Source organism: Centrocercus urophasianus, unplaced genomic scaffold (genome assembly GCF_019232065.1).
Source record: "Centrocercus urophasianus isolate 14NV4802_14NV808 unplaced genomic scaffold, USGS_Curo_1.0 seq_10, whole genome shotgun sequence".
In the NCBI taxonomy this organism is placed as follows: domain Eukaryota; kingdom Metazoa; phylum Chordata; class Aves; order Galliformes; family Phasianidae; genus Centrocercus; species Centrocercus urophasianus.
In genome coordinates this window covers 54,241,996-54,269,944 of record NW_024884142.1, presented here as the reverse complement: position 1 = coordinate 54,269,944, position 27,949 = coordinate 54,241,996, and the positions used below count along the sequence as shown (strand labels likewise).

The 27,949-nt window shown below is 38.5% G+C and overlaps 1 protein-coding gene across 2 annotated transcripts in view; it reads right to left on the bottom strand.

Moving 5' to 3' along the window:
- Window positions 1–903: 903 nt before the first annotated feature.
- The window catches only part of CNKSR3 (CNKSR family member 3), a 64,433-nt gene continuing 37,387 nt past the window's right edge, over window positions 904–27,949 (bottom strand). For both annotated transcript variants that reach the window (XM_042809250.1, XM_042809258.1), the window contains 11 exons: window positions 24,396–24,598; window positions 22,943–23,030; window positions 19,965–20,006; window positions 17,908–18,027; window positions 16,109–16,168; window positions 11,709–11,777; window positions 11,340–11,486; window positions 9,698–9,822; window positions 6,925–7,133; window positions 6,460–6,549; window positions 904–5,007 (listed from right to left, as the gene is read on the bottom strand). In XM_042809250.1, the coding sequence (XP_042665184.1) occupies window positions 4,712–5,007; window positions 6,460–6,549; window positions 6,925–7,133; window positions 9,698–9,822; window positions 11,340–11,486; window positions 11,709–11,777; window positions 16,109–16,168; window positions 17,908–18,027; window positions 19,965–20,006; window positions 22,943–23,030; window positions 24,396–24,598 (1,449 nt within the window). In that variant the 3' untranslated portion in view covers window positions 904–4,711. The remainder of the gene's footprint in view (window positions 5,008–6,459; window positions 6,550–6,924; window positions 7,134–9,697; window positions 9,823–11,339; window positions 11,487–11,708; window positions 11,778–16,108; window positions 16,169–17,907; window positions 18,028–19,964; window positions 20,007–22,942; window positions 23,031–24,395; window positions 24,599–27,949) is intronic.

Genomic DNA, 27,949 nt, shown 5'->3' with positions numbered 1-27,949 from the left:
AGTTTTACAGACCAACAAAATCAGTTTACTTCAAAGGACTCATAAGGCATAAGCCTTTCTAATTCATGCTACAAGATGTAGCATCAAGATCCCAGTTACAGCCTGATGAAAAGGTTTAAGTTGGCCTATTTAGGATGTGGCTACATGCACAGACCAGTTTGTGACGATCACCTGTGATAAAACAGGAAATAAGATTTGTATACAAGTAGTTTTCATACAGAGAAAATTCTTTACCCTCTCCAACTCTGAAGGAAGTCAACTTCACCATCTGCTTCCTGGCTTGGAAAAGTTCAGATTTTTTTCTTCTTTCAGCTCAATGAACGCTCAGCTTGTATGGATTGTTTTCAAAACCACCTGCTTATGAGAAGGAACACAGAATCTATTCACCAATTAATATAAACTCAATACTCTTTTCAACTCTACTGGTCATCCAGAATCCATACACAGGTTAATTTCACTATCCATAGCAGCAGAGGAAACACGTGGCTTTAAGAATTGCCCTAAACTCTCTCCACGAGCCATTGGAATTAGTTTTTATATCTTATTTCCTCTTGCACATTACTATCTAGAATAATATTTTCTCATAATGTTTATATATGGAAACACCCACGATATTGCCTTGCAAATACTCTGCAGGCTAAAAATGAAGCCTGCTCAATATTTTTGAAGCGTACATTCCTGAAACAGTGTATCACTATACACATAACAGAAGTATCAAATATTTTTATTTCTGTGGTGTTTACATATATATATATGTGTGTGTGTGTGTGTGTGTATTTTTTCCCCCCAATGAATCATGTCATTCTGCCACTGTACCAGAGCACTCAGAGCAGAATACTGTGTGTGTGGTACTGTACTAAATATGTATCTGGCTACACATGTTGCACTCATTAGGAAAGTGAATCTAGGCATAGCTTTTATTATCACACATACACATACTTATCTTAATTACCAAGAGATGAGCCAAGTTTCTGCATAACAACAGTTTTTAACTTGTTACATACCTTTTTTCTGAGATTAAGCCAGCAATGACTCCTAGCTGTATCTTTTTTCCTTCTCCAGAACTACAGAGAACCCTCCATATTCACCGCACAGAGTACAGACTTAAGTGATCACAAACTTACAAGTTTAATTTCTTTTGCCAAGAGTCTTTTGGAGTTAAGACTTCCCAGATGTTTCACCTCACTTTTTAATTAATATGCTTCAAAGCAGTGACTAGGAAAAATTACTACAGAAGTACAGAATAGATTTCACCATTCCTAGATGAGATTAAAATGCGGAAGGAATTATCTGAAAAAGTTGAGTTATTAACATTTCTCCATATACCAAATCTTCTAACAGGAGTCATTACTGCAAAGAAAAACAATCCCATTCAGGCATATTACAACATTCATTGCTACAAGTCTTGACTGCATTTTAAACCATCCTCCCAAACTAACAACAGCATTTCTCCAAAATGATAGTACTAAACGATCTGTGCCATGTTGCTATTTGCTAAACATCAGTTTCTTAATATCTCGCATTATGCACAAAGATAGAGAAGATCAGGTGTTTTAATCTTTATTCTTTACTAAGGAAAACAGGTCACATAGGAAAACAAACCATTTCAAGTATAGTACTTATCATAGAAAAGTAAAGTTTGCTCTTAAACGCGTTTTCTATTGTTCCCTGCTTTGCATGTTGGCCTTCCTACACTGATACTCATCTTTTCCCTTGTAGATGCTAGTAAGAATAGAGTCTGCTCCCATAAGTCTTTCAGCTGCACTTATGCCTCCCCCCCACCCAACCTCATGTTTTCAAACCCAGGGAAACAGCCACATTTTAAGTCACTCTGTTGGACAATCTCTTCACGTAAATGAAGTAGTTGTATTAGAACTTTACAAGAGATGGATGAAGGAGAGAGTCAGGAGGTATGAAGGGCATACACACATCCAATATCTACTATTCATATCATAACTCAGAATAGCTTATTATTACTGAGAATATATATTTGAGCTTTTACATCGGGCTATCCAAGAGGAAAAATACCTCTCTTCCAAAGCCAAAAAAATGCCATCTTCCCAGAGAAAGACTCCTACATATCATACACTACATAAAAGGGTTTGAGGCATACAGTGAACACTAAGCAATACTTGCATACAAAAATATCAAGATGACATGGTAACTTCGTAGAGCACAGAATGAATTCACAGTAGCAAGGATGTAGCTTTTGCAATAAAAGCTGATTTATGGGGTTCTGCTACATTTATTTTGTGTACATACACTCCAATAGCCAAAGGCCCATCAACAGTGATGCATAAAACTCAAGAGGGGAAAAAATCAAACATACAAAAAAGCCCACCAACATTATTTACTTTTTTAATTGGAAAACATACATGACTTAAGTGAAAACCACTTCACGGTTCTCAGTGATCTTAGCTAACTTGCAGTGGAAACAATAATAGAACTTCTTGTAATTTCCAGAAAAGTATCCATTTCCCATATTCACAAGAGCCAGACAACTTTTGCTGTTGATGACTGACAAAAGGTAACATTCAGTACTTCAAGTCAGCATGATCAGAACACTGGAGCATGAAGAACAGAATATATAGTTAAGTTTTTCTTTTTTTGTTTGTTGACATTTTTAAAGCTTGTACTTAGGCAACAAAATATTTTGAAAAGTGTCACTGCCTAAAAGCTTATGAATTCCTCCATTTCTCATAGATGAACTGATTTAAAGCTATTTGCTAGATTACACCAAACTGCAAGATAACCTAACCAAATGAAGGAATCAAACTTGAGTTTTTCAGTGTTTTGAAAATATGCTGAGGAGGATCCTAAGATACCAAGTACTTCTATGGTTTCTCCCTTATCAGCATGTGTGAATGTATACACCAAGTTGCATCCTTCCCCAGTCAGGCGTGTTAATTTGAACTGGATTAGTATTGCTTATTCCAAACAGTTCAATCAATTTGGGGCTGGACAACATAGTGCCTAAAACACGTTTGAAAAAAAAGTCAAAGTTTGAGCCCTCTTCTCCAAGGCAAGACTAAAACTGGTCTAGGTTTCAACTGCACTGCAACTGTGTTTGCCTGTGCCCCTTCTACAAACATCATGCCAGAGGTGGAGAAGAGTTACACAAGACTACCATACTATCATCTTCTAGGATCAAAGAAGTCCATCCAAACCAGCCCTCACTTAAATCACCAGTGAGAAACAACCAAACGTAATTAATTCAGAACTGAATTTAACACCATGTCTCTGCAGGGTTGCGGCACAATTTCAAGAACATGTTGCAGGAGAAAGGTTATATCTTCATAACCAGAATTGTGGTATCTTTTTAATACTCATGTTATCAAGTACAATTCCTGCCCCAGTCCAAAGTGCAAACTAGTGTTTAAGATCCCTCTTTCCCCACTAATTATTAATTACAAATTTGACTTCTTTTCTTTAGTAAAACCAAAGAAGGAAAAGCTGTTGGCAATATAACATCTACGAAAATAGTCTTAAAATTAGTGGAGAATACTAAAGACTTTCCTTTTTCTTTCATTTGACTAATTCATGCACAGTACCGCAGACAGGAAGGTACAAACTCTGTTTGAGTAAAAAAAATATACAACTATATTTAACATTTAAATTAAACACAACTGTTTGCATACGAACAATCTTATGTACATTCAATTTTAAACAATACCTCTTTAATATCCTCGTCTTCTGTTAAACAAGTTTTATTTCTCCCAAAATACCCAATGCTACTTTAAAATTCTGGAGAGGATAAAATTGAGCTATAATTAAAATAGCAAGATATCTTACAATTGTAATGTATCATAGCACATACCTTTCATAAAAACCTCACGCATCTTTCAAAAACTGATCCATTGTAAAATTCTCCTGAGTCCAACAGGACTGTCTTTAAAAGATTACTTTGGTTAACAGCAAATCATTCTTAAACAATTAAGGAAAAAATATATTCTTTTACCACCTCTACAGATGCATCTCCATGGCATATTGTAACAATCCATACATCTTTACGGATGAACACTTCAGCTGTTCTGTGCACTTTATTTGTACTGTGTTTTCAATAACAAAGATGATAAATCAGGTTGGACATATTTACAATTAAACTAGTCCAACTTGCAAACACCTCTAGATAAGAGATCCCTCTTCCTAAGACTTTGCTCAGATCTTGGGCGTCAGAGAAAGAATTGCAATGCTACTTCTTCATCCTCACAGGCTTGATCTCATGCAACAAGATCTTGCAACATATTGCTAAGTGGTACCAAACTTCTCTTCTTCCTTGCCTATCCTGATCAGGAAAGTAACACAACTTTCACCGAGCCCTATATATTATGATGTCCAGCCAGTCACATCAGCCTCTGAGCATTCAGACAAATGAAGTGCCACTGGAATTCACCATAATACAAAGGTTTCCTCTGAACAGTAATAATAGCAATGCAGATTTCAGGTCATGTGGTCTCTATATCACCAAAATTTTACTCGTTTCCCAGGGAACAAACTCCCAACTTTTGGCCATTAACAAGAACTTTATCTTTCTTTCCTCCTTGCACTGCACAACCCTCTGATGCATCAAAAATTACAAACAAAAAGGCAAGAATATAGGATTCTCCAGGAAAAGAACACTGCATTAGTCGCTATGCGTCAGTTAAGCTGAAAAGCAGAGAAGTCTGACTGATGAACCAAGGCACTTGGGTAACCATCCTGTGATCAACAGTCAATGAGTCAACAATTTAAGCCTTGTTATCCAACTGACCAGTAGTGAGGGCTCTGCAGAGGAAGATTTTGTGGATGGTGCAGAGGACTTTTTAGCACCTTCCTCTTGAAAAGGAATTGTTGCACTGTTGTGGAGGTCTGTATTCATAAAACACCTGCTGCCTCGAATGTAATCCATTCCCCTCACTAACTGCTTCTCGGACATGGGCCGTGAAAAGGGGTGTTGTGTGGAGGGACTTTCTTCAATGATTGGGGGTATCCTTTCATTACTGAAGTACCTGCAGAGGACATCTTCACCTGTGGGAACAGAAGGAAGAAAAGCAACTATTGCTGGTTTCAAAACAACTATTATTCCATTCATATTTTTCATTTTTATAATGATCCTTAGAGACACCAACAGCACTTCCCAGATTCTGGTTACCTTTCATAACACACCTGGACACAAACAGCTGTCAATAAATGACACAATGCTTTTTTTTTTTTTTTTTTTTTTTTAAGCATTTAGCACACTGACTACATTGACTAACATTGTTAAATACCAGATTCTCTCATTCGCACACTGTAAGAGCCAATATAGACTGCCTTCATGTGAACCATAAGCCAGACCTAGAAAATCTCTTTGTGATATTTCATTCAAGGTGTTGTAGGTCAGGCATGAATCCATATGCATGCAACTATCTTAAAAGCTACAAACATTACTTTAAACAACAGAAATTAATCTTGCAGATAAGAGTGTAAGCACCTCCTTGGTTTTGATTACTGATTTGTGATGCTTGCTTGTTGTTTTTTTTTTGTTTTGTTTTGGTTTTTTTTTGCTTGTTTGTTTTTTTAAACTCTTCCCTAGATTGCTGAACATCACTGCTGCTAGATACTGCTGCTAGGTTCATTCTGTGTGTTAACAACAAGCAAGTTCAAAAAAAAAAAAAAAAAAAAAGGTTAAAAAAAAAAGCCCAGGATGTGGTGATCATCCTGAGAGGCTAGCTACTTAGTGTGTTTCTAATATCCTTCCATGTTCTTGCTTCTTGTTATCAGCTTCTACTTTTGTAAAAATAGAATTTCCCATCTATTTTTCCTGGAATTACACATTCGTTTTCATAATTGATTTCAAGAACAAACTGAAGTCATCTTACTTATTTCCCACTATAACAGAATTTGTAGTATTTCAGATATAAGGGAGTGAGTAGGAGGGAAGACAAGGGCATTGCAGGAAAGAAAAAAGCCATCTAATCTGACATCAGCTTGTGTCTTACCCCTCCTGTGGAATCATCAGAATGTTGTTTTTTAACCAGCAGCAAAAATTAGCTCCTAAAAGGTCCTACACTCTACTTCTGAGGAAAAAAAAAAAACTGCTTCTACAACAGCTTTCTCAGTAAGCTAACCAAAGACTGATCAAAAAAGCAGCTTTTTAGTAAATCAACCAGATCCTCCCTTGCAAAAGAAAGGGAAAAGTATGTAAAAGAAAAAATAGTAAACCTGTAACGTAAGGAGACAAGTACATATCTGCAGTAGTCATTCTCAGACTATTTTTCACATTCACATAAATTTTTAGATCAAAAAACAAAGTTTGAGCCTCAGCACTGAACAAGCTCACAAATTTCACAACCACCATCTGGCATTCCTGTTTAAAACAGTCATCTTGGATCAGTTCAGCAGTGTACAAATGCTATTCCTTCAGTCCTAATTTAGGCAGTTCATCCAAACAAGATCCCAGAGAGGGATCTACTAAGAGGATGACACCTAAAATCTTGCCTTTTCTTCCTGGTGCTCGTGGCCTTGAGAAGGGTTCCGCAGCTCCTATCCAACTGCCATCAGCAGGCATTGATAAGGGACGAGGTTTTCCTGAAGGCAACAGAGTGAAGGTTATGAGGAATTACATTAAGTTTGGAGAACCCATGTTTAAATTTATGCTTTTCACAGTTAAGCAAAGGGAGCAAGATACAGCAGAAATAAATATTTCAAGATACTTTAACCAATAGAATACAAGAAAGCATTCTGCTGAGATCAAAACACCTAGCTATACCCTTGTTCATTTACAGTGGCAATGGACATAATGACCACAAGTTATAACCACTATACATGTGGAAACAGACAGGAAGGGCATCAGTGCCCAGTTGAATGACATTCATTAAAGAAACAACATTTAAGTGAAATTATTCTAGCTGTAGAATTGAAGCATTTATCAGAATATCAATAGTGAAAGAGTCATGAACTTACCATATGACTGTGTTTTTTCTCTCATCTTGGCTGGCAATATATTTGCTTCCATATGATATCCAGGCAACTGATCAGAATCAGCAATAGTAAACCTTCTCCTTCGACTTTCCTGATCCAGAAAAGAATTGGGAGACTCGGCACCCTTGGATCCAAATAATGGATGACTGGGTTTGCTGCTTCCTCCATATAGAAAACTCCCCTTTTCATCTCTGAAAGGATAGTTTGCTTCAATTAGCAGCTTAAAAGGAATTTTACTCTGCAAGCATGAGTAGGTTTGAAAGATATTTTCTAGCCCACAGTCATGCCCCTGATAATGGGCATTATGCTGCACACATGCTGAAGAAAAAAAAAATAGGTCAAGTGATGAAAGGCTTCATTAAACATATTCACCAAGAAGAAGAGAAAGTTATCCTCTTCATGGCAGTTCACCTTTAACAAGCCAGTAATTTAACAGAGAAGTTTAGAGGTTTCTTTAAGTACTAACCCTAGAAAGATCTATGAGAATAAGACCTTTAGGCCCTAAGGGTATCAAAACTCCCAGTTTACTGCCTGGTCAGTAAACAGCTCTGGCAGAGGAATGCATCCACAGGTTTATCCTAGTGGTAGTGACAAGATGCAGTGTCTCCTTTGGAGGGACTATGCTTTCCTATAATGTTAAGAGGCTGATAACTGACGCAGGACATTCATCTAGTTCTCCATACAGAAGTGGGACCCCCTTGAGAATTTCAGTAGTAAATTCATAGTATACATAAATGATTTTGAGCAATTTCTGCAGGACTTCCCTTCCTAGATCCAGATCTCCTTCCACAGATCTTACATTAGAAGCACCCATTTTCAGAACCAGTCCCAGTTAAAATTTTTTAGAAGAAAAGGCACCCCTCCAACTTAGGATTTTCTTCTTTTTTTTTTTTTTAAAATCCCCTTTCCCACATAGAGTATGGTCGTGCTTGAAGCAACTACCCAAGACAGGCAAAAAAAAATCATCATTAAGTATGTACACAACCCAGTATTGACATTTTTTCCAATGCTAGATCTCAGTGAATAGGAAGAAACTACTTATGGAGATTTGCAGACCAGAAATTACACGTAAGTGCTATACCACCACCATGTGTAAGCAGACAGCTCTCCTACAACACCACCATGTGGAGAATGCAACCTGGGGAGGACGGTTACTGCTCTCTTCTCAGTGCCAACAGTAAGTACTGGACCAGAAAAGGTCCACATCGGAAAAGGAGAAGAGGATGATGGGGGCACAGGACAAAAGTGACCACACAAATGTCTTGCAATTTTAAAAGAGCAGCAAAACAGGTAGAGGTGCAGTTAAATAACCAAACACAGTGAGAGAGCTGTCCTTTTTCCTCTTCCTGACTGCCACACTTTACTTAAAGGTTGAAGTCAAGTAGTAGTCCCCATGAGCCACTACCTTTTCCTGCATCACCTAGGAAAAGTTTCCCAGCTCATACTGTTACACCCTTTCCTGCCAACAGGATTCAGATCCAAAAGGTGTTTGTAGCTACATGTAATTATGTGATTCCTCAGGAAAAATCTAAGTAAACAAACCAACCACATGCACCTAATTCACCAATACATTTAAAATGTAATGATGCAATGCTTTGATTCTGTGATTAAAGAGACCAAATCAATCTAAATTGAGTTAAATCTTTACACTTGTTTTTCCACTAAGAGACTTTTTTTTTTTTTTTTTTTTTTTTTAAATAATTAAGAATTGAGCATACATAAACATGAAAAACAGGGAGAAAGCAAGTCAAGGTCAGTCCAACTTCAGACCCTTAATTTGCAGGCAACCTTCCCCTGCCCTGTACTGCCCTGAAGACTACAGTAGTACAAACTCTGTCTCCAGTTCAGGCCTTACATGACAGGAGACAAGCACTCCTCCCATACAAGTCCTGTAGCAAAAGGTCAGCCAAGTTTCTGTGCAGAATCTACGTGTATATAGAGTGTCAGGCCAGGTCAGGAAGCATTCCCCGCCTGGAAATCCTTTTCTCCACTGCTTTCTCAGGTCAGGTGGAAGGGTTCTGGCATTAGTCAATGAGAACTTAAGAACAAACAACAGTTAGCCATACCATAACCTTCCCCCTTTGTACACACAGATCTCCATTTTTATAGTTTACACCATAGGGGAAAAAATGAGGTGGAGTGAACTGACTCTCCCTTCCCTTCAGTGGGAACATTCCTGTGTTATATAATTTGCAAGTTTAACAGTTTAGAACAAGTTCTTTTCAATCCTAAGTATCTTAATAGTTACTGAACTTGCTAAACACAGCAGTGGAAAAAATGACAGAAAAATGACTTCCTGGTATGCACAGTCACATTTAAACAAAAGTAAAAACATAACTCCACAACAAAACAAGGGACAACATCCATTTATGTTCTGGGAATAACTGATCTACAGAAGACAAAACAATCTTCTAACAATAAAAAAATTACTATTTTGATCTGGTAGTTTATGCATTTAAGCACAAGCTTAAATCTTAGGTATTCAAGCAACTAAATGAAAGTATGCAATCTGCATTTTCAAACTAATTTTTACAGAGCTCTAACTGCAAACTAGTCCATCCCAGGCTGGATGTGGCTTTAGGCAGCCTGGTCTAGAGGCTGGTGACCCTGCCCAGGGCAGGGAGGTTGAAACTAGATCACTGTGGTCCTTTTCAATCCAGTCTATTCTATGATACAATTTGGTGAAACCAACTCAGAAACAAATATAATAAAGGAGGTTTTGTTCAGTACATTCAATGCATGTTTATTTACATACCGAGGAGAATATGGAACAGCTGGTGGAGGTGGTATGTATAGATCTAAAATGGCTGGCTTCTCCTTTTTCACTGAGGTGTCCATGGTACTTTCTGGAGACTGGGTTGAAGTTGGTGGAGGACTGGTCTGAAACGTTAGATAGCTATCAGACATCTGTGCATTTATCATCCACTAAATATATAATTATACCATCAATGGTACCATTTCATACTTGTATAATTAATATGTTGCGTGTTTTGTTTTGCTTTTTTACCTTTTTTTTTTCCTCCTCATTTTGGTTTGTACTGCAGTCCTTCTACATAAATCCTACCACAAGCAGAATGCATTTCTTACAGAGTATTTTACTCCCTTCAGCTCTATTTCTCATGTAAACTCCATAGACAGGAAATGCAACAGACAAAACCTACTTTTTTATTTTTGGATCCATTACAATAATGTAATTTATTAAGTCTACGCATAGTCCATAGAACTTAAGTCAGTACATACTACATTTATTCCATACAATCCAAAATCTGCTTCACGAACACTAGCAGGAATACAGTAAAGTTTACCAACAATTTCATCAGGTGATAAAAGGAAGCAAAGGAAAAATACATTTGTTACTGCTCATCTAAGCAAGTTTAGCATTTGATCTTTGTAACTCACTGCAATCTCCCTGTCAGGATCTTGTCTACCTTTAGGAGAGCAAAGGTGCACTCTTTCCCATTCCTACACCTTTTTTTTCCCCTCTTTTTTTTTTTCCCCCCCTAACTCTGATTATATGACAGACATCATGCCACAAAAACAAAATACACGCATTAGAGAAAAGAAAGTGGAGGGGACTGGGAGAAGAGTCAAGTATACATTCTGCACCCATCCTGAAAGAATCTGCATGCACTGAGACTTAAGATATCCACTAATGTAACACAGGTTGCTAAGTTATCCTTACAGCTGTGGGAAGACATGTCAGAACAGAAGTAGGAATGGGAATTCTCTCTGGTTTTCTTCATTGCAGGTGATCAGTTTAGATTCAATTAGGATATTTTCTTCCAAAAGCATTAAGTCCTAAGCTTTCTTAACCATTCTGGGGAATAGTTAGGTTAAGAAATGGTTATTAAAGAGTTATGAACACCAGTTTTGCTGTCTATTACTGAACAAGCAAATTATCCAACAACTAAATGATATTTAAAGAAGTAGTTTAAACAACTTCTTAAAAGAAAAACCTCAGTCATTCCCCACTCTTCATCAAGCTAAGAAGAGGATAAGTATATACTGGATAGTCAAAGTTATTTCAACAACAAAAAACTACTATGCTACATAGAAGAAGCCTTTAATATTCTTTACTGATGAATTCCATACATATCAGAAGTTTCACCTCAAGTAAATACTTCCAATGGCATGCTGATTAAAAAGGTCAACACACCTAGTTCCCTTTGGGTATCAAGAAGGGCATTAACTGGCTAATAACATTTTCGCTTTTATCTAGGGATCAAAAGATGACAACCATTTCACATAAACCACCTTAACCTACACTCAAACACGAGCAACTGGGAGCATTTCCAGTATTTCTCTCTTTCAAATTAAAAAAATACATTAAAAAAAAATAAAAATAAAAATAAAAAAATAAATCCACAGACATCACAGGTCTGTCAGAAGCCCATTACCTGCACCAAGGGTGGCTTCCAGCGCAGGTTCTTCAGTGGAGCAGGAGTGAAGTGGAAAGAGCCGGTTGGACGTTTCTTGAGAAGCAGCCTAACTCCAGCAGGATTTTCTCGCAACTTTGCCACCAGATTTTTTAGTTGCCACCCAACCTTTTAAAGAATAAATGACATCTTTAACTTGATATTGCTTTTCAAAAAGTGAATAAACAAACAATCCCCCCTGGTAAGTCAAACTCTGATTTTCAGTGAACCTAAAAAAAGATACGAAAAAGCCAGAATTGAAAAAAAAAAAAATTACAAAACACTTTTTTATAGGACAGCTTTAGGAGAACAAGTATAAGAAAAAGCATGCAAGGGCTTTCTGTTACTTACCACAGTTTGTTGGTTAACCTGGATCACCTCATCACCAGCATGAATCTTCTGAGATCTATCAGCAGGGGACTACAAAGAAGAAAACAGGATTACGTGCCTCAGCAGGCTCTCTTGTCCCTCATAACAATTCCCACAAGACTAAGTTAAAGGTTGTATCTGTGATGCAGAACATCACTGAAAATTTCCACAAATCGCATTACATAAATTGATGACTTAAGAATTCTAAATTAATTCATCTTGGGATTTTTTTTATTTTTGTTTTTTTAATACTAAGGGTACTTAGAGGGTAAGGGAGAAAGCAAAGACTACGTGCCACTCAAACTGTACTTCATTCCTAAAACTGTCTTCACTGTCCTTTTTGTCTCCAGTTTGTACTGCAGTTCCAGACAGCATTATCTGAGCTGCAGGAGACAGTCAAAAGACTGTGTACTATCAGAGTGGCGGAAATGGAGATAGACAGCTGGAGTAAACATGCAACTTACACTGAATCCACAACCCGGGGCCAAAAGCCCTCAATTCCCACCATCAGCACAGTTAGAAGGCAAGCCAATAGTGATGAGAAACGGCTAATTGCCCCAAGAAAGAGTAGCAGGAGAAAAAAGCCTGCCTCAAAGTCTGAATCACAAAGCAGTTCTGCAGACTGAGGAGAAAAACGAACCTGTAACAGGTAAGGTCTGAGGAAGGTAGCCAGATGAGCTTTCCACTGCATAACAACCACTACAACTACGGAAATGCAATAAGTGATAGTGGTGGGTGATTCTCTCCTTGGGGGCACAGAGACATCCATTTGTGGTCCTGATCCACTATCTAGAGGGGTCTGCTGCTTGCCAAGGGTCCACATCAAGGATGTGACAGAGGTTGCTAGACCCTGTATGCCCCACTTACTACTACCCACTGCTGCTGTTTCACATAAGCACCAGTGACACAGCTGAGAATATGAAGAGGGACTACAAGGAGCTGGCAGAAGCTGTGAAGAACTTGGGAACAGAAGTAGCTTTCTCACCAATCCTCATAGTTAAAGAGATGGAGAGGGAAAGGACTGATAGAATTAAGAAAATAAGTGCTTCAGGGAGCGGTGCCATGAACAGGGCTTCGGCTTCTTATGTCTTGGAACTAGCTTTGACAAATCTGGTAAACTTCATCCAACCAGATGAGGTTTATCTTTCAGAGAAGGGGAGGAGCATCTTTGGCAACAAGCTCGCCAATTTAGTCAGGAGGGCTTTTAACTACAGTTGCTGGGGAGGCTGGGGTGAGAGGATCCTCATTCCATCCCCCTTCAAGGCTGATGACACTAATGGATGCTCTGAGCCTGGAGTTGGATCACAGGTCAGGAAAACAGCATCTGCAGAATAAGGGAATAATTGGTTAATCAACCTCCCAAACCTTGAGTTTGGGAGCCAAACTCAAACACCTGTGCACTAACACATGGAGAACAAGCAGGAAGATTTACAGATGTGGATGTACCTACAGAGCTTTGATGTCACTGACATCACGTAGACACATGGGAGGGCTCCCATGAGTGGAAAGTAGCAATAGACAGGTATAAATTCCCTAAGAAAAATAAGCAAGGGAGAAGGAAGAGGAGTGTTCTGGTCTACGTCAATGACCAGTTGAAGCATATGGAGCTCCACCTGGGGATGGATGAGGACCTGACAGAGAGCATATGGATTAAGGCTAAAGGGAAGGCATAGGGAGGAGCCATCATAGGGGAGCCTGCTACAGACCACCCGGCCAGAAAGGTCAAGTGGATGAGACAGAAAGAAGCAGCTTCACGGTCACAAAATATGGTCCTTATGAGGGACTTCAAACCCTCCGTTATCTGTTAGAAGGACAACACAGCAGGGCATCAGCAATCAAAGAGGTTCCCCAAATACTTTGACAATGGGCTTTGAAAAACCTGGTCTAGTGGAAGAAATCTCAGTTTATAGCAGGGGGACTGGATCTAAATGATCTTAAAGGTCCCTTTCAACTCAAACCATTCTATGATTGTGAGAGAATTACAAGAGATTACTTCTGTTCTAACATAGGATTAATCTTAAATGCAGTTTTCAAATTTATATTATTTCAAAACATAACAATACATTAATATTTTGAATATACAAGCCCGAGGACTAGGAACTCTCCAATCCACAAAAGACGATTGTTCCACTTCTCTTTGCTTTTCCCTAATTTAAGAGCTATCAACTTCAATGTTAAATTATCTGCCTGTATCATTAAGACCGACAGATAAAATATATGCCTATATACATCCAAGCGTGTTTAAACAGATATTTGAAAAACACCATAAAATATCTTTTTCTTGGAACAAAAAGCAAGTCCTGGGTACTGATTAGCAAGGAACAGATGAATGTGTCAATATTTACTCAGATTTATCTAGGGCTGGTGCCATGCACCACCTATTGCTGCAGTTACTAAAACCAATCTGTTTCCATTACACAGCAATTATGAATTGCCTTGGCAACACTCAAGAGCACAGGTATGCCAGGCTGGCACCCTGCAGTGCTTCTGCAGCCGATTCCCATTTCCCCTACTCAAGGCATAACAAATTGGTGGCACGCCAGCTCTCCCTCATGATGCAAGAGTGAAGCAGCTGGGTAAAGGACTCTCTCCTTGTTACAACTTCAGAGCTGAAGTGATTTTTTTTTTTTTTTCATTAAAAGGAACTGTAGCAATAAACTATGTAATGGGAGAAGATGACATGATGGAATTTACAGGAACCTACAGTTATCAAGAGTAACACTATTTTTTTCATTGTCTTCTTGATTCCTCTGAAAGGAAATGCCTCTGTGGAAGGCCACATATACCATGATTCAACCAAGACCATGAAAAATTCTGATCAACTGTTGAGCTGTGGAAAACAAGACTCATATCAAGCTGTCCTTTGGATGACTGACACCCTAGCTGTGGGAGAGCAGGATACTCAGACAAACACTAGACAGCAGTCAGTACCACCATCACATTGTGAGACTGGAGGACAAAATAAAGAGTTTAGAACTAGGCCAACATGAGTCAAGAAGTCACAAGTAGGGTGACATCACTCAGGTATCAACTTGGCTTACTTGTAGCAAATGCACGGACTTTCCCAGTTGTCTTAACGTACAGTACTGTCATTTTGGCCATGCAATGCCACAGCATTCCAATCAGTAAGTTTTGGGGATAGCTGCTAAAATATCATCCTGAACCTAACAAGAAAATTTAGCTAAGACCCAGCCTTACCTAAATGATACCATGCCACCAGAAAGGCACCAGTTGGGTGCAGTTCTCTCAATTGCTTCTTAAGTTTTTTGTAACAAAGAAAAGAGCTTCCCCAAAGGAAGAATGACTGTTCATAAAGCAAAAGTTTAGATCAACACTCCAAGCTATAGAAACAGCTATAGAAATAATACAGCTTCAGTCACAGCCTCTAGAAAATTATCTATGCATGCATAAGGAGCCCAACATCAATCATCACATTCTTTCACACTTATTAAATGTTAAAATTGCTGTCAAAGTAGACTTTGTATTCAGAGTATTCAAAGTATTTCAGATCCTTTACACAGTTAGGCCAGGCCAATAGTATTACAAGCTGGCAGCTATAAAAGCTTTCAGTTTTCGCTCTGAACAGTAAGCACATATTTCCACCCGTTCCTCCCAGCCCCCTGGACTTGGCAAGGTACAGCTGGAACAACTGGTTCTTTCCTTTTTGGAAAAAAAAAAAAAAAAAAAAAAAGCCAAGCTTCTCAACTTTCCAGCTTTCCTTCAGTATCTGCTCTTCAGAGAAGCAGCAATGAGAACACTGCAGCATCAGTGCAAGTTGCAGATGCTCATGAAAGGTTCACTGCAATGACTTCCTAAAACCTACAGTTTCAGCTACAGAGAGCACAGTGCGAGAATAAAACCAGCAGCCACCTGCAGCAAAAACAACCACTGTTGTCTATCATGCTTGATCATTTCCTTCCAGCAGATCGCTCTTAAATATTTCATTTCTTACTCTGCACAGTAATTTAGACATTGGACCTTTCATTAATTTCATTATTCATTACTGAATTTAAGACAGAATCACCTAAGTGTTCTCACTAAGACAGATTTCTTTTGCCAGCCGAGAACAAATACATACCTCCATATTTTTGTTAGGAGACCAAAAGCTCTCAGAATAGTAGCTTATTTAAGTAACTGTACTGATGCCAACTGTTTGAAGTACCTCACTTACTTGCAGGAACTGGTTTAATTAGGCTAACAGTGAAACACACAGATAAAAATATTTACAAGTTCTCGATAAATAAACGATGCACCACACTGCATATAAAGTAGTAATATCATGAAAGCTACAGGAAAAGCAGGAAAAAGCCGTGGAAAAAAAAAAAAAACAAAGTTACATTCTGATAGCCCGATCTACATTAATCTACATTTACTTCACTTACATTTTCTGTAGTGCCAGTAATTACATGTAATCCATCGTAAGTTGATTTGATGTACATACCCTAAATGAAAACAGAAAACGAAAAACAAATTTAAAGATTAAAAAAACCTTATGTAACATATCTCATTTAATAACTGTTGGCAGCAACAGACTCAAATTCACACATTATCCCATGAAAACTGTGCAATCCGGTATCGCTAATATCACATCATTCTCAATTTCGTCACAGGTCACTTCTGCTGTAATTAATTGCAATATTGGTATTTACTTAGAAAAACTAACATAAGGAGATGCAATTTACAAATAGCGTTTGGTTGGTAACACCAAACTCTACCACTTTTGCTGTATTTTCAGTCTTCAGTCTTGAACTAAGTTGCTTCCTTACTGCCCTGTCTGCATTAGAGAATTGCAAGTTCTACCAAATGGCCACTGGTTCTCCTTACAGTTCTCTCCCACATTTACGCTACAAATATTATATGTGCTCTTCTACAACTTCTCTCAGCAAGTGAAAACACAAGCTGTCTTGTAACCACAATGCTGATAAAATAAAAGCAATAAAAGCCCTGGTACTAGTATTTGCGGTTATTTTTGTTTAAGTGTAAAGGCAAGAATAAACACAGATGAAATTGGTGTTGACCATATGAAATAGAAGTCATCAACAAGCTATTAACTAATAGCTACACAGATATCCCCACAGGAACTGACCACTACATTGATTTTACCACTTATGGACAAAACAACATCACTTCAATAATTCCTATGAGTGGCTGTTGCTCGAAGTATTCACATTTAGCTACATAACTGCAGTTCAGGAGTCATATGCAGCTTATCTGCCTGAAGTTACTACACTTGTTTAAAAGTTAAGAAAACACACTAGGTTGTTCTTTTTTTTCCCCATTCCCTCTAGTTGATTCCCTTTTCTGTTTACCTGTGGCAGCCAGTTCTGTGCACCCACCTCCTCCTTTCTTGCTTAGTTTAAGCTTCATTGTAGCTTATGCAATAAAAAACAGCTCCTCAAAGTTTCACAAATTCATGACTGATTCAGTCAAATCCAGTGGTCTACATTAAACTACGTATCATCGTTAGAGTGTGAGGCGTCCTTTAACAGTGCTCATCTCTTCTGTCTTCTCAAGGAAGAGCATGAGAACACAGATGCATTTAGGCATTTAAATTTCCTCCAAAACATTCTAATCCAAGTATTTCCCAGTCAGAAAATCCAATAAAATTTCAAATGCAGTTTCTCATAATTGGCACTTAGCTAAGTGGAATTCACCGAATGAACTATAGTCAGTAATGTCACACGGTCACTGAACTGTTAAAAGGATTTCCCTTATTCTTCTTAACAGCAAATCTCAGAAATTCTCATATTTTTTAGGAAGACTAAAGAATACACATAGAATATGTATTTCAGAAACACAAACACCATTTTTCATCACCTTCACCCTACTTAAACCCTTCTCATCCCCCTTTTGCCTCCATCTGCCAACGAACAAAACATCTGGTTAATATGATTTCCAGAAGTAAAATGATCAATTTCCTGAGCATCTGTAAATTACCCAAAATTCTCATTGAGACATTAATGCAGCACTTTACCATCCAAAATTTGGAAACTATTAACTTGTATATATATCCCCATCCGCCACTCTAACACACAGCTTGACAATCTCCAAAGTTCCTGCTCCTGCCTCTTTCTGTTTTCTGTAGGAAACTAGCAGTTTTGAAGTAAATTGCTCTACATGGGTATGTGATGCCTCACAAGAGTAACTATGAAACATTAAGGATGTAAAGGTTGGTTCTTACCAGGCCTTCCCCAGGTCTAATGTTGGTTAAGTGAACCTCCTCCAGACAGGCACACTGGCTCATCAATGGATCTGTAGTTGATCGGATGGCTTTATCACAAATTCCATTTAAAGTCTTGGACTGTAATGAGAACACACAACAAGCAGTTATTACAATTCTTTCCTGGCTGCTGCTTCTTTCAGTTTTCAAAACAGAAAGTAAACTAGTTCTAAATGTTGGTCCAATAACAAAGCATACTCAAGAATCACACAAACAAAAGACTCATTTGTACATATGTAATCTGCAGCACGTTTATCTCCCTATGGTAACCTAGTATAGATGATTTACTTTCATTAGTGTCACCTCATCACAACTAACAGATGCCAATACACCGTCTGTATAAAAAGAAAATAAACAAACATATAAAACACAGCAAAAAAAAAGTTTGATACTCATTTTTATCAAAGAGTAGTCTGCTAAAATAATGAAACATCTTGAAACATTATTTCTGTGGAAACAATTGACTATTTTTTATATCATACTTTATTTCTTTTACGAGATTAAATTCATCAATGCATCATTAATTTTATTTTTTTATTTTTTTTTAAATGAGAAGCCGGCCACTAACTTATCTATGGAAAGGTTTAGAGTATAAGGTAGGACATCCAGCATTCCAGTGCTTCAGCATTACTTCTCTCCACTGTGCCTCTGAGCTGACCTCTTCTGGAATGCTTATGCAGACAAGGCTCATATTTCCTTTTGACCAAAACACAACTGTTCCAAAGCCAACTTATAACTAAAGGCATATTCTGTCCTTCTGCCTGTGTCAGTAAAGTCAAAGGTATAAAAGACAAAGCCGTTCTAACTGTTAAGTAACAGAATGGCTAATTAATCATGAGAGCTATCATAGAAAATCTGAACACTCCCTACACCAGCAAATTTCCCTAATGCCCCACAGTAAGTTTTAGGTCTTGATGTTAGCTAAAGCAATGCTGCAACTCAAAATATGCTACAAGAGCATAACACAGAAGGAAGATTTAGGACACAGCATGGTACTTATTTATACACCATTCGGGAACACCAATAAAATGAACCACCTCACACAAAGTTCTGAATTTTTCAGTCAAAGCAGACATAAGTAATTAAGGGAGAAGGAGGCAGTCCTGCACATCTTTTGAATTACAATAGTCCCTAGAAACAATAGCTCCAATGTTTCTTCTTTTGTTTTACAACAGATTTATAGAGCAGCAATAAAATAAATCAAAACAATGCTTAAGTGTGAATACGAGGAACTGCTAGAACAAGGGAATTTCAAGCAACAATACCCACTCCATGATGGGCGCGCATAAACGGAAAAAGAGAGAAGCAAAAAACTCCCTTTTACGTGGTCTCATTATTTACAGAAAAAGTTATTTTTAGTTATTTTGCTACTAAATTCCTAAGCATGTATGAACTAGCGGAAGGCCTTATCAAAGTGAACAGCCTGGTTCATGTCAAAAGCAGGAAGCGATGATTAACCGTTACAAAATATAAAAAGCATTCCATTGCACTCCTCATTTGGTCATAAGGCTGCTTCAATTCATTCTGAAAACTGATCTTTCAAGCTCAAGTACAGCTAGACACAAAAACTCAGAAACTCAGTTCTGTGTCAGGGCAGGTTTTTTTTTGTTTGTTTTTTGGTTTTTTTTACATGGAGAAGCTTAATAAGGCATAGCATCTAGTTATGAAGGCATAAAATATCTCATGATGCCTATTACAGGCGTAATTAGTTTATTTAGCCTATAATGATTCTACAGTATTACCCCTTCCTTTAAAATATGAGGTCTAAATTCTCATGAAGAATGTTTGTGCAATGAACTTCAAGGAAGACTTGACTTCGCACCATTACACACGCTATCAGTCTAGTCAAAAACCTCATTGATTTTCTCTACAGTAAAGAGCATTACTAAAACGGCCGATAACCTTTTACTTGCATGATGTGCTGGGATTGGAAGGCTGTTGTCAGTACAACTGGAGTAGAAGCCACCGAAATAAACATGAAAGCAAGTAGTGAGTTTTCAGTAGAAATTAGTACTTACTACAGTCTGAACTTTATCTTCCATGTCAGCCACAGTGCAGTCCTAAAAAGAAAACAAGAACAATGCTCTATGTTAACCAATAAGTGCATGAATACATCATCTCTGAAGACTCTGCAAAACTGACACCTTAACCTTGAATTGAAGTAAAGTCATTCATGCTGCAGGGATTAATCGGATTAGTTTCACCCAGTAGGGCTCAAATGTAGTGTTAAACAACTATTTTCTGGCCCTGGTATAAAGCAGTAATAAACCCTTAAAACCAAGAACACAGGATTCAATTACAGCAACAGAAATTCAACAGAAAACAGAACTCCGCACAATAAAACCAGACTTCCAGAAGACACACAAACTTGCACTGCACTGCTGAATGCTGATTCAGCCATTTACCCGTTCCGGATAACAAACAGTTATAAAGTGGATTGTTAAAAAAGGCAAGAAAAACTGTTTTCAAAAATATGCTACTGATAATATTCATCAGGACTGCACATAAAGCATTATTTACAAAGCCTAGGGACAAAAGTCTTTGAACTGAAACTGCTGCACGTAAAAGACTACATAAGTCTTCCTTGTTTTCATAGAAGGGAATCACAGAACAGCCTGGATTGAAAAGGACCACAATAATCATCTAGTTTCAACCCCCCTGCTATGTGCAGGGTCACCAAGCACCAGACCAGGCTGCCCAGAGCCACATCTGGCCTGGCCCTAAACACCTGCAGGGATGGGGCATCCACAATCTCTTTGGACAAAAGGTTTTCTGCAAGAATGGCTGAACTAGAGAACAGTATTACATTCTCAGATTAAAGACTTAAGAGAACAAGTAAATAATGAAACAAGATTTAAAACTTAAATTTCAAGATATTTGCCATTGACATCTCAATCTGCATAACTATCACACAACACCCAAAAGACGCACTGAGGAGCTGTGACCTGAAGCTATTCCTTACTTCTGATCATTTTCAACCCTCCTGTTTCGTCCATGTTCTGTTTTCAGCTTTTTAACACAGAAGTTCAAAAAAAAGCATATAAGCCTCCAGATATGGACACAATAGAGATATATAAAATAGTTCAGTTCTCTTTTGTTTTCAAAGCAATTCTTAACACTGTTCTGATGATCACTGCGGACATATTCTTCATACATTTAAAAATGTACATCAAGTTGTTTGAGTGTTTTGTTTTGTCTTTTAATCTCATTCTCTTTTCTCCACATGCCGGTGAGTTCATTCAGGTCATACTAATACATTTGCAATATTCCAATACGAAGTAAGATTTCTTCTTTGTGTTGTTTTTTTTTTCCCCTCATACACAGCAATTCCAGTCTTTATTACAGCTCCTGCTAAATTGGCAGAGAAGTGCTCTACTTATTAAAGGGTAGAGTTGTACTTGCCAACTTCCATTTCACTGCCATCAAAGGCTGATTTAATTGACAGATTAGATACCATTTTTAACAGTTTTATTAATACAGTCCAGCAATCTCATATCTCAGTTCCTGTAGCACTCTTGGGTGAACACCATCTGCTGCTAGAAGTGCTTACTATTCTACTACACAATCTGCAAATCTGTATCTGTAAATCACTAACTTGCTGCAACTGCATGCACAGTGCCCAATCAAGAAGGGCGTTCAGCAGCAGGTGAGCCTGGTGTGCCTTTGAAGTTACTATACTAATATTCATTTACAACTAACCAGCTGATAGAAACGGGTGTCATCATAGCCTGATATCTCACAAGACCTTTCTTTACTTTGGCATCAGTACTTAAAAGCAGCTCATAATCAGAAGGGGGACGGACTTTTCAGACTGCCTAATAGCAGTAAGAGAAGGAAGAATGGTTTTAAACTAAAAGATCGAAGATTTATATTAGATGCTAGGGGAAAATTTTTCACTCAAGAGGGTGGTGAGGCGCTGACACAGGCTGCCCATAGAAATTGTGTGTGCTCCATCCCTGGAGACATTTTAGACCAGGTTGGATGGGGCCCTAGGCAGCCTGATCTAGTGGATGCAACGCGCATGGTAGGGGGCTGGAACTGAACGGGCTTTGATGACATTTCCAATCCAAGACATTTCATGATCATCTCCTCAGAAACAGAGGGAATCACCTGTTTCACAGGACATGACTCTACAGAGTACATACAATATACAGTAATGGACTAAACAGCTATGAGCAAATTCTACAGGAGCTGAAGAGTGCATGTAGCATTCAATTTCTAGAGTTAAACTCTGCTGACAGCATGCCACTGCTTCAGAAGACAGGCAATATTATTCAGAAAACAAAACGATGCAATTTGCCAAGACTCCCACAGTTCCTAAGTGTCCTTTTAGCTATTACAATATAAGTGCTCATGACACTGATAACTAGAAAGTTTTGAAACAAAACACTATAATCTCCCACTACTGTCACAGAAGTCTGACTAGGGGAATTTTTATGATAAAGGTGGCAACTCCTTGTGTTATATGGAGCATTTCCCATCTAACAGGAATAGGTTGAAATACTATATATGGGAAAAAACCTAAGAAGTCTGCATATGTAGGCATAACAATCAATGAAGTAATTGATGTATGAAGTATGAAGTATTCACTGTATGTATTACAATGAAGTAATACATACTTTATTATGTATTTTAGTGTATATACACACAAACACCGTGTATTTTCGATATATTATTTGGAACTTGATAATCTTCAGATGCAGACCAACTATTTTAAAATCTAACACTCTTCCCATTGAAGCTGAAGAAAATATGAGTAGTCTTTAAATGACAGTTATTTACAACACAGCCAGCAATTCCAAAATTGGAAATTAAATGAACAAAAACAAACCATCTCAGAAAAACCGACAACTGAAACTGGCCTTCATGGAATTGTTCAAGCTTTGAAGTGAACTCACATCTGCATTCCAATTAGCAGTCAGTATACAGCACACATTACTTCCCCAAACACCCACCTCCCCTTTTGGAAAGCAGGGAGGAAAAGAAATCAGCTGACCTTCTGAACAGTAGTAGTAAGATCCAAGCAGAGCTGAATGATTCTGTTTTTCATTGATGAAAAGTCAGCAATACCTGTAAATGGGGCCCTGTAACAAGAGAAAATTCCTCTTAGGTTGCAGAGACCAGACTTCTATTCTACCACAGCATGAGCTACACAAGTAGGGCAAGTAGTAAGGGCAGTTTCACAACATAACTATTCTTGACTCTACTTTCATTTCATCCCTGCACCAAAATTGGGGTATGGCTAGCACAGTGGTGAGCAATTTCAGACAGCAAAATTCAGCCCACTCCAAACACCAGTTTGAAAATACCAACTCAAATTAAATCATACTAACACTGCTGTTAAAAAACAAACAAAAAAAAAAAAAACAACACAGCCTTTGGTTTGGTCAGGGAGTAGTCTTCTACGTTCCAGTCTTTGATTGCTGAATTCAGACAGAAGAAAAAATTAAAATTAAAAAAAGTGTGGAGAGAAAGTTCTATGAAATGTATTATTTTCATTCAATGAAAAATAATATGCAAAGTTTATCTTGTGTAATGACTTACTTTAAGAGAAAAGAAAAATGGCTTTCATACAGACAAGTTCAGTAAGGCTGAACTTCATGAAAGACTTATATGGAGGCACTCACCTCAGACCCTCCAGAGAATTTAAAGGACTCGGGAGTAATCCCAACTGTTTTGAAAATGGATATGCCAATCACTTGCTGATAGAGAGTTGCAGAAGAAATTTAGGACACGATTCAAGCAACATGGTGAAATGGGAAGATTAGGTGAGAGGCACAACCTGTTAACATGACTGCAGAAATATTCAAGGATAAAAGCTCTCCTTGCTGACAGTACTCATGTAGCTCTCCTACTAACCTTCCTTCTCAAGAAAGATGGTAAGGTGATTAAGAATTCACATCTCCACATCTTGCTCAGCACTACAGCTAGTATGCTATCAGCTCTGTTGCCTGTTTGCTTCTGATGCAGCTGTCACAAAACAACTCTGGCTCTTGCCAGAAAAAAGTAAGAAATAGAGGGAAAGTCTCCCCTGCTGTTCGCTTTTTCAGATCTCAGAGCTAAGGTCACAATTTCAGCAGATTCTCTCTTTTCTGTTCTTCTTAGGGACTTGCCAATGACAGCTGATGTATAAGGTGGGAAGACAAAAGGAGGAGGTCATACATATGAGAAACTAGTCCTGAAAATAGATTGCTTCCCCTCAGTAAGATGACTCTCACTTTTCTAACTACCAGGTTAGAAGCAATATTACCGGTTTGTTGGTTTTGACAAAAATGGAAGCACAAGAAAGATGTCTTAGGTGATTAAATTCATTCAGAAGCCTTTCGACAAAGCAAAAAAGAATGGTAAGGTCAAGAACATCTTTAGACCTAGTAGAATTTCCACTGCAAGGAGAAAGAAGTTACAACAGTAAATGAAAATACAAGGATTTTATTCTTTTTTATTCTTACCTGTCCAACCACGCAAGCAGGGCCTTAGCAGCACCAATAAGCTCTACCACAGAAGTAAGGAATTCATTGGGGGGCTTGCGTGAAGTATTCCCATCATAATTTGAGCTTTTTCTACGGGTACAGATGTAATTTTGTAGATTGTTGGATGATGCACGCAGCTTGAGAACCAAGTTCTTCATGTTGTCTGTTTCAAGGCCATAGTTCTGGAAGAAATATGAAGTTTGATGAATTTCCTTATTTCTTATTCCACGCATGCAAACTCATCTAGATTCAAAGGTCAAAGGATATGCCTTTTCATTTCGAAGTGGAAGAGACAAAAATGCAGGTTAAATGAAATGTATAAAAATGTTCTCATCAAGTCAGTTTGCTGAAGCAAAGCAGTCTTCAAATGAAGAAACCACATCTATCAAGAGCTGACAGGACAAGGGTGAATGGTTTTAAACTAACACAGGGTAGATTTAGGTTAGGTGTTAGGAGGAAGTTTTTCACTCAGAGGATGCAGTGTAACAGGTTGCCCAAGGAGGCTGTGGATGCCCCATCCCTGCAGGCATTCAATGCCAGGCTGGATGTGGCTCTAGGCAGCCTGGTCTAGTGGCTGGCAACCCTGCACATAGCAGGGGGGTTGAAACTGGATGATCATTGTGGTCCTTTTCAACCCAGGCCATTCTATGATTCTGTAATGATATATCTCTAACATTTAAGTTGTTTTTATGCATTTTTAAACCATATGAATTTCAGTTAACCCTCGGCATACCTTGCCACACGGTGGCAAGCTGACATTCTTTCAGAATGTATGGCATTTCCAGGAATTTTCTTGTATGGAATTACCAGTGAGTTTCTCTGGATCTGAGATAGATGAGGTAATCCTAACGTTATCTTCATTTGGAGCAACTAGGCCTTTTACTGGAAGAAGCAGTTCTTTACTCACCTCCCTAACATCCAACGCTTTGTAGATCACCACTGTCTTTCTTATATTGACAAATCTTAAGTACTTGATCATTTTCTAAGATTCATTCTGCATTACAGGCACTGAAGGCTTTTGCGGGAGCCAGACCTCCTCAATTTTATTGAAATTAATGAGATAAAGGACATTATTCCAACAGAATGAAGCCACAAAGTCAGATGAGTCAGATATCATTTACTCCCCAAATGTAGTTTGAGTAACATAATTGCTCTGGTTTTCTTTTTGTTGATGGAAAATAAATACTGTTTTCTCTTAAAATGTTTTTATACTGTGATATGTAAATAGTGAAGCAACATTTCATTCACAACTAAAGACAGTTTAAATTGGCAAGAGATAAAAAAAAAAACATCTACTGGAAGTAAATGCAATTTCACAGTCAAAAGCTGGAATAAATATTTGAGCTTTCAGTAGCCATGTTCCATGATTACAGCATGCAGTTGTTTGCAGGTTTGAGGACTGCATTAACACTAAGTAATTAAATCCATTTTTACATACTATATTTTCACTCAACAGCATCTTTATAAAAGCTTTTAAACCAAACAGGTGTGCAAGTTCCAGTGGTAACTCCAACTTTAAAAAAATCCATATGCAACCATATCACACTTCTTAAGATTAAAACAATTGTTGTAAGCAACACATTGATTGTATCATTCCAAAGGTGTCAGAAATGCTACATCATAGCTGCTCTGAAGGCAATTCACTCTGTTTTTTAACGAAGATTTTCTTCGTGCTGTCACTGCACAGGTAATGACCATTGAATAGCAATACTGACTACCTTCTTGTTTTCTACTTATCCTACCTAGGCAATACTTAGTTCTTTTAGACTGAAGACTCATACCCCTCTTAAAAAAAAAAAAAAAAAAAAAAAAAAAACCTGCCTTTCTCTATTCTGCTAACACAGATTCTTGTTACCAACCCCCATGTTCCACAATGTAGTCAGCTGTATCATTTTTTATCCCTTCCTCCTCAAACAACTAAGCCAGCTACAGCCAACGTTAATTTCATTCAACTCCAAATTTCAAGGAACTCCCAACTCCATTTCAGACCACAGCATTGCCCAGGCTGGCACAGAGCTCTGGAAGTCTCATTCCAACCTCCTGCCCACAACAGCCTCAGCTGTGAGCTCACCCCAAGTTGTTATGAGTTTTATCCAATCAAGTCTTTAAAGTCTCAAAGATCTAAGCTTTCTGGACAAACTGATCCACTGCCTGATTGCCCTGACCAACGTGCTTGCCCTCCACTGACCTGCTTTAGTATTGTCAGTATCTTCCCCATTCTTGGAGGTATAGGAGGAATAGGCAGACTAATGAGTGACAAGTAACGGGTGATCACTCCTCTGCAAATCCTGCCCGTGCTCTCAGGATGCTGCTGACCTTCTTGTTGCTAGGACACACTGCTGGCTTATGGCCCCATTCTTACCACGAAGAAAGGCCCATAATACAAGCTGGAGTGCTTTAGAAAGTTAAGTGATTAAACAAAATCTTTGCTCAAAAATAAGTCTGTGCAAGGAGAGGTTTGAACTAAATTACCTTTAAAATACTTATACCTTGTACATAACTTGAACTCATTGGGATGTCATCCATATACCCTCCTCCCTTCCCTCAGGGCCCTTGGCAAGGAAGTACTCCCGCACAGGAGCAGGGGTCAAGAGGATATATCCAACAAAACAAACAAAACCAAAACGCTGTTACAACAGCAGAGGATATCCTTAAATTTTTCAGGATCACAGACTGGGAAAGATACAGATTAATAAACAATGTTCAAATTGTAGAGGAAATGGACCTGGGGGTATTGATTGATGCTCGGCTGAACATGAGCCGACAGTGTGCCCAGGTGGCCAAGAAGGACAATGGCATCCTGGCTTGCATCAGAAACGGTGTTGCAAGCAGGAGCAGAGAGGTGATTGTTCCCCTGTATTCAGCACTGGTGAGGCCGCACCTCGAGTACTGTGTCCAGTTTTGGGCCCCTCACTGCAAGAAAGATATTGAGGCCCTGGAACGTGTTCAAAGGAGGGCAACAAAGCTGGTGAGGGGTCTGGAACACAGGCCATATGAGGAGAGGCTGAAGGAGCTGGGAATGTTCAGCCTGGAGAAGAGGAGGCTCAGGGGAGACCTCATTGCTCTCTGTAACTTCCTGAAGGGAGGTTGTAGTGAGCTGGGGGTCGGCCTCTTCTCTCGTGTCATTAGTGATAGGACCAGGGGGAATGGCTTCAAGCTACGGCAGGGGAGATTCAGGCTGGACATGAGGAAGTATTACTTTTCAGAAAGGGTGGTCAGGCACTGGAATGGACTGCCAAGGGAGGTGGTGGAGTCACCGAGCCTGGGGGTGTTCAAGGAAAGACTGGATGTTGTGTTGAGGGACATGGTTTAGTGGGAGCTATTGGGAATAGGTGAACGGTTGGACTGGGTGATCTTTTAGGTCTTTTCCAACCTTGGTGATTCTATGATTCTATGATTCTATGAAATACTTGCTTACTACCATATGTAAAGTTACCACCTTTTAATTTTAACAAAAGACACAAGAATATCACTCAGATTCACTTCTTACAGTCTTTTTTTTTTTTCCCCTCCTCTGTTACAGGACATTGCAA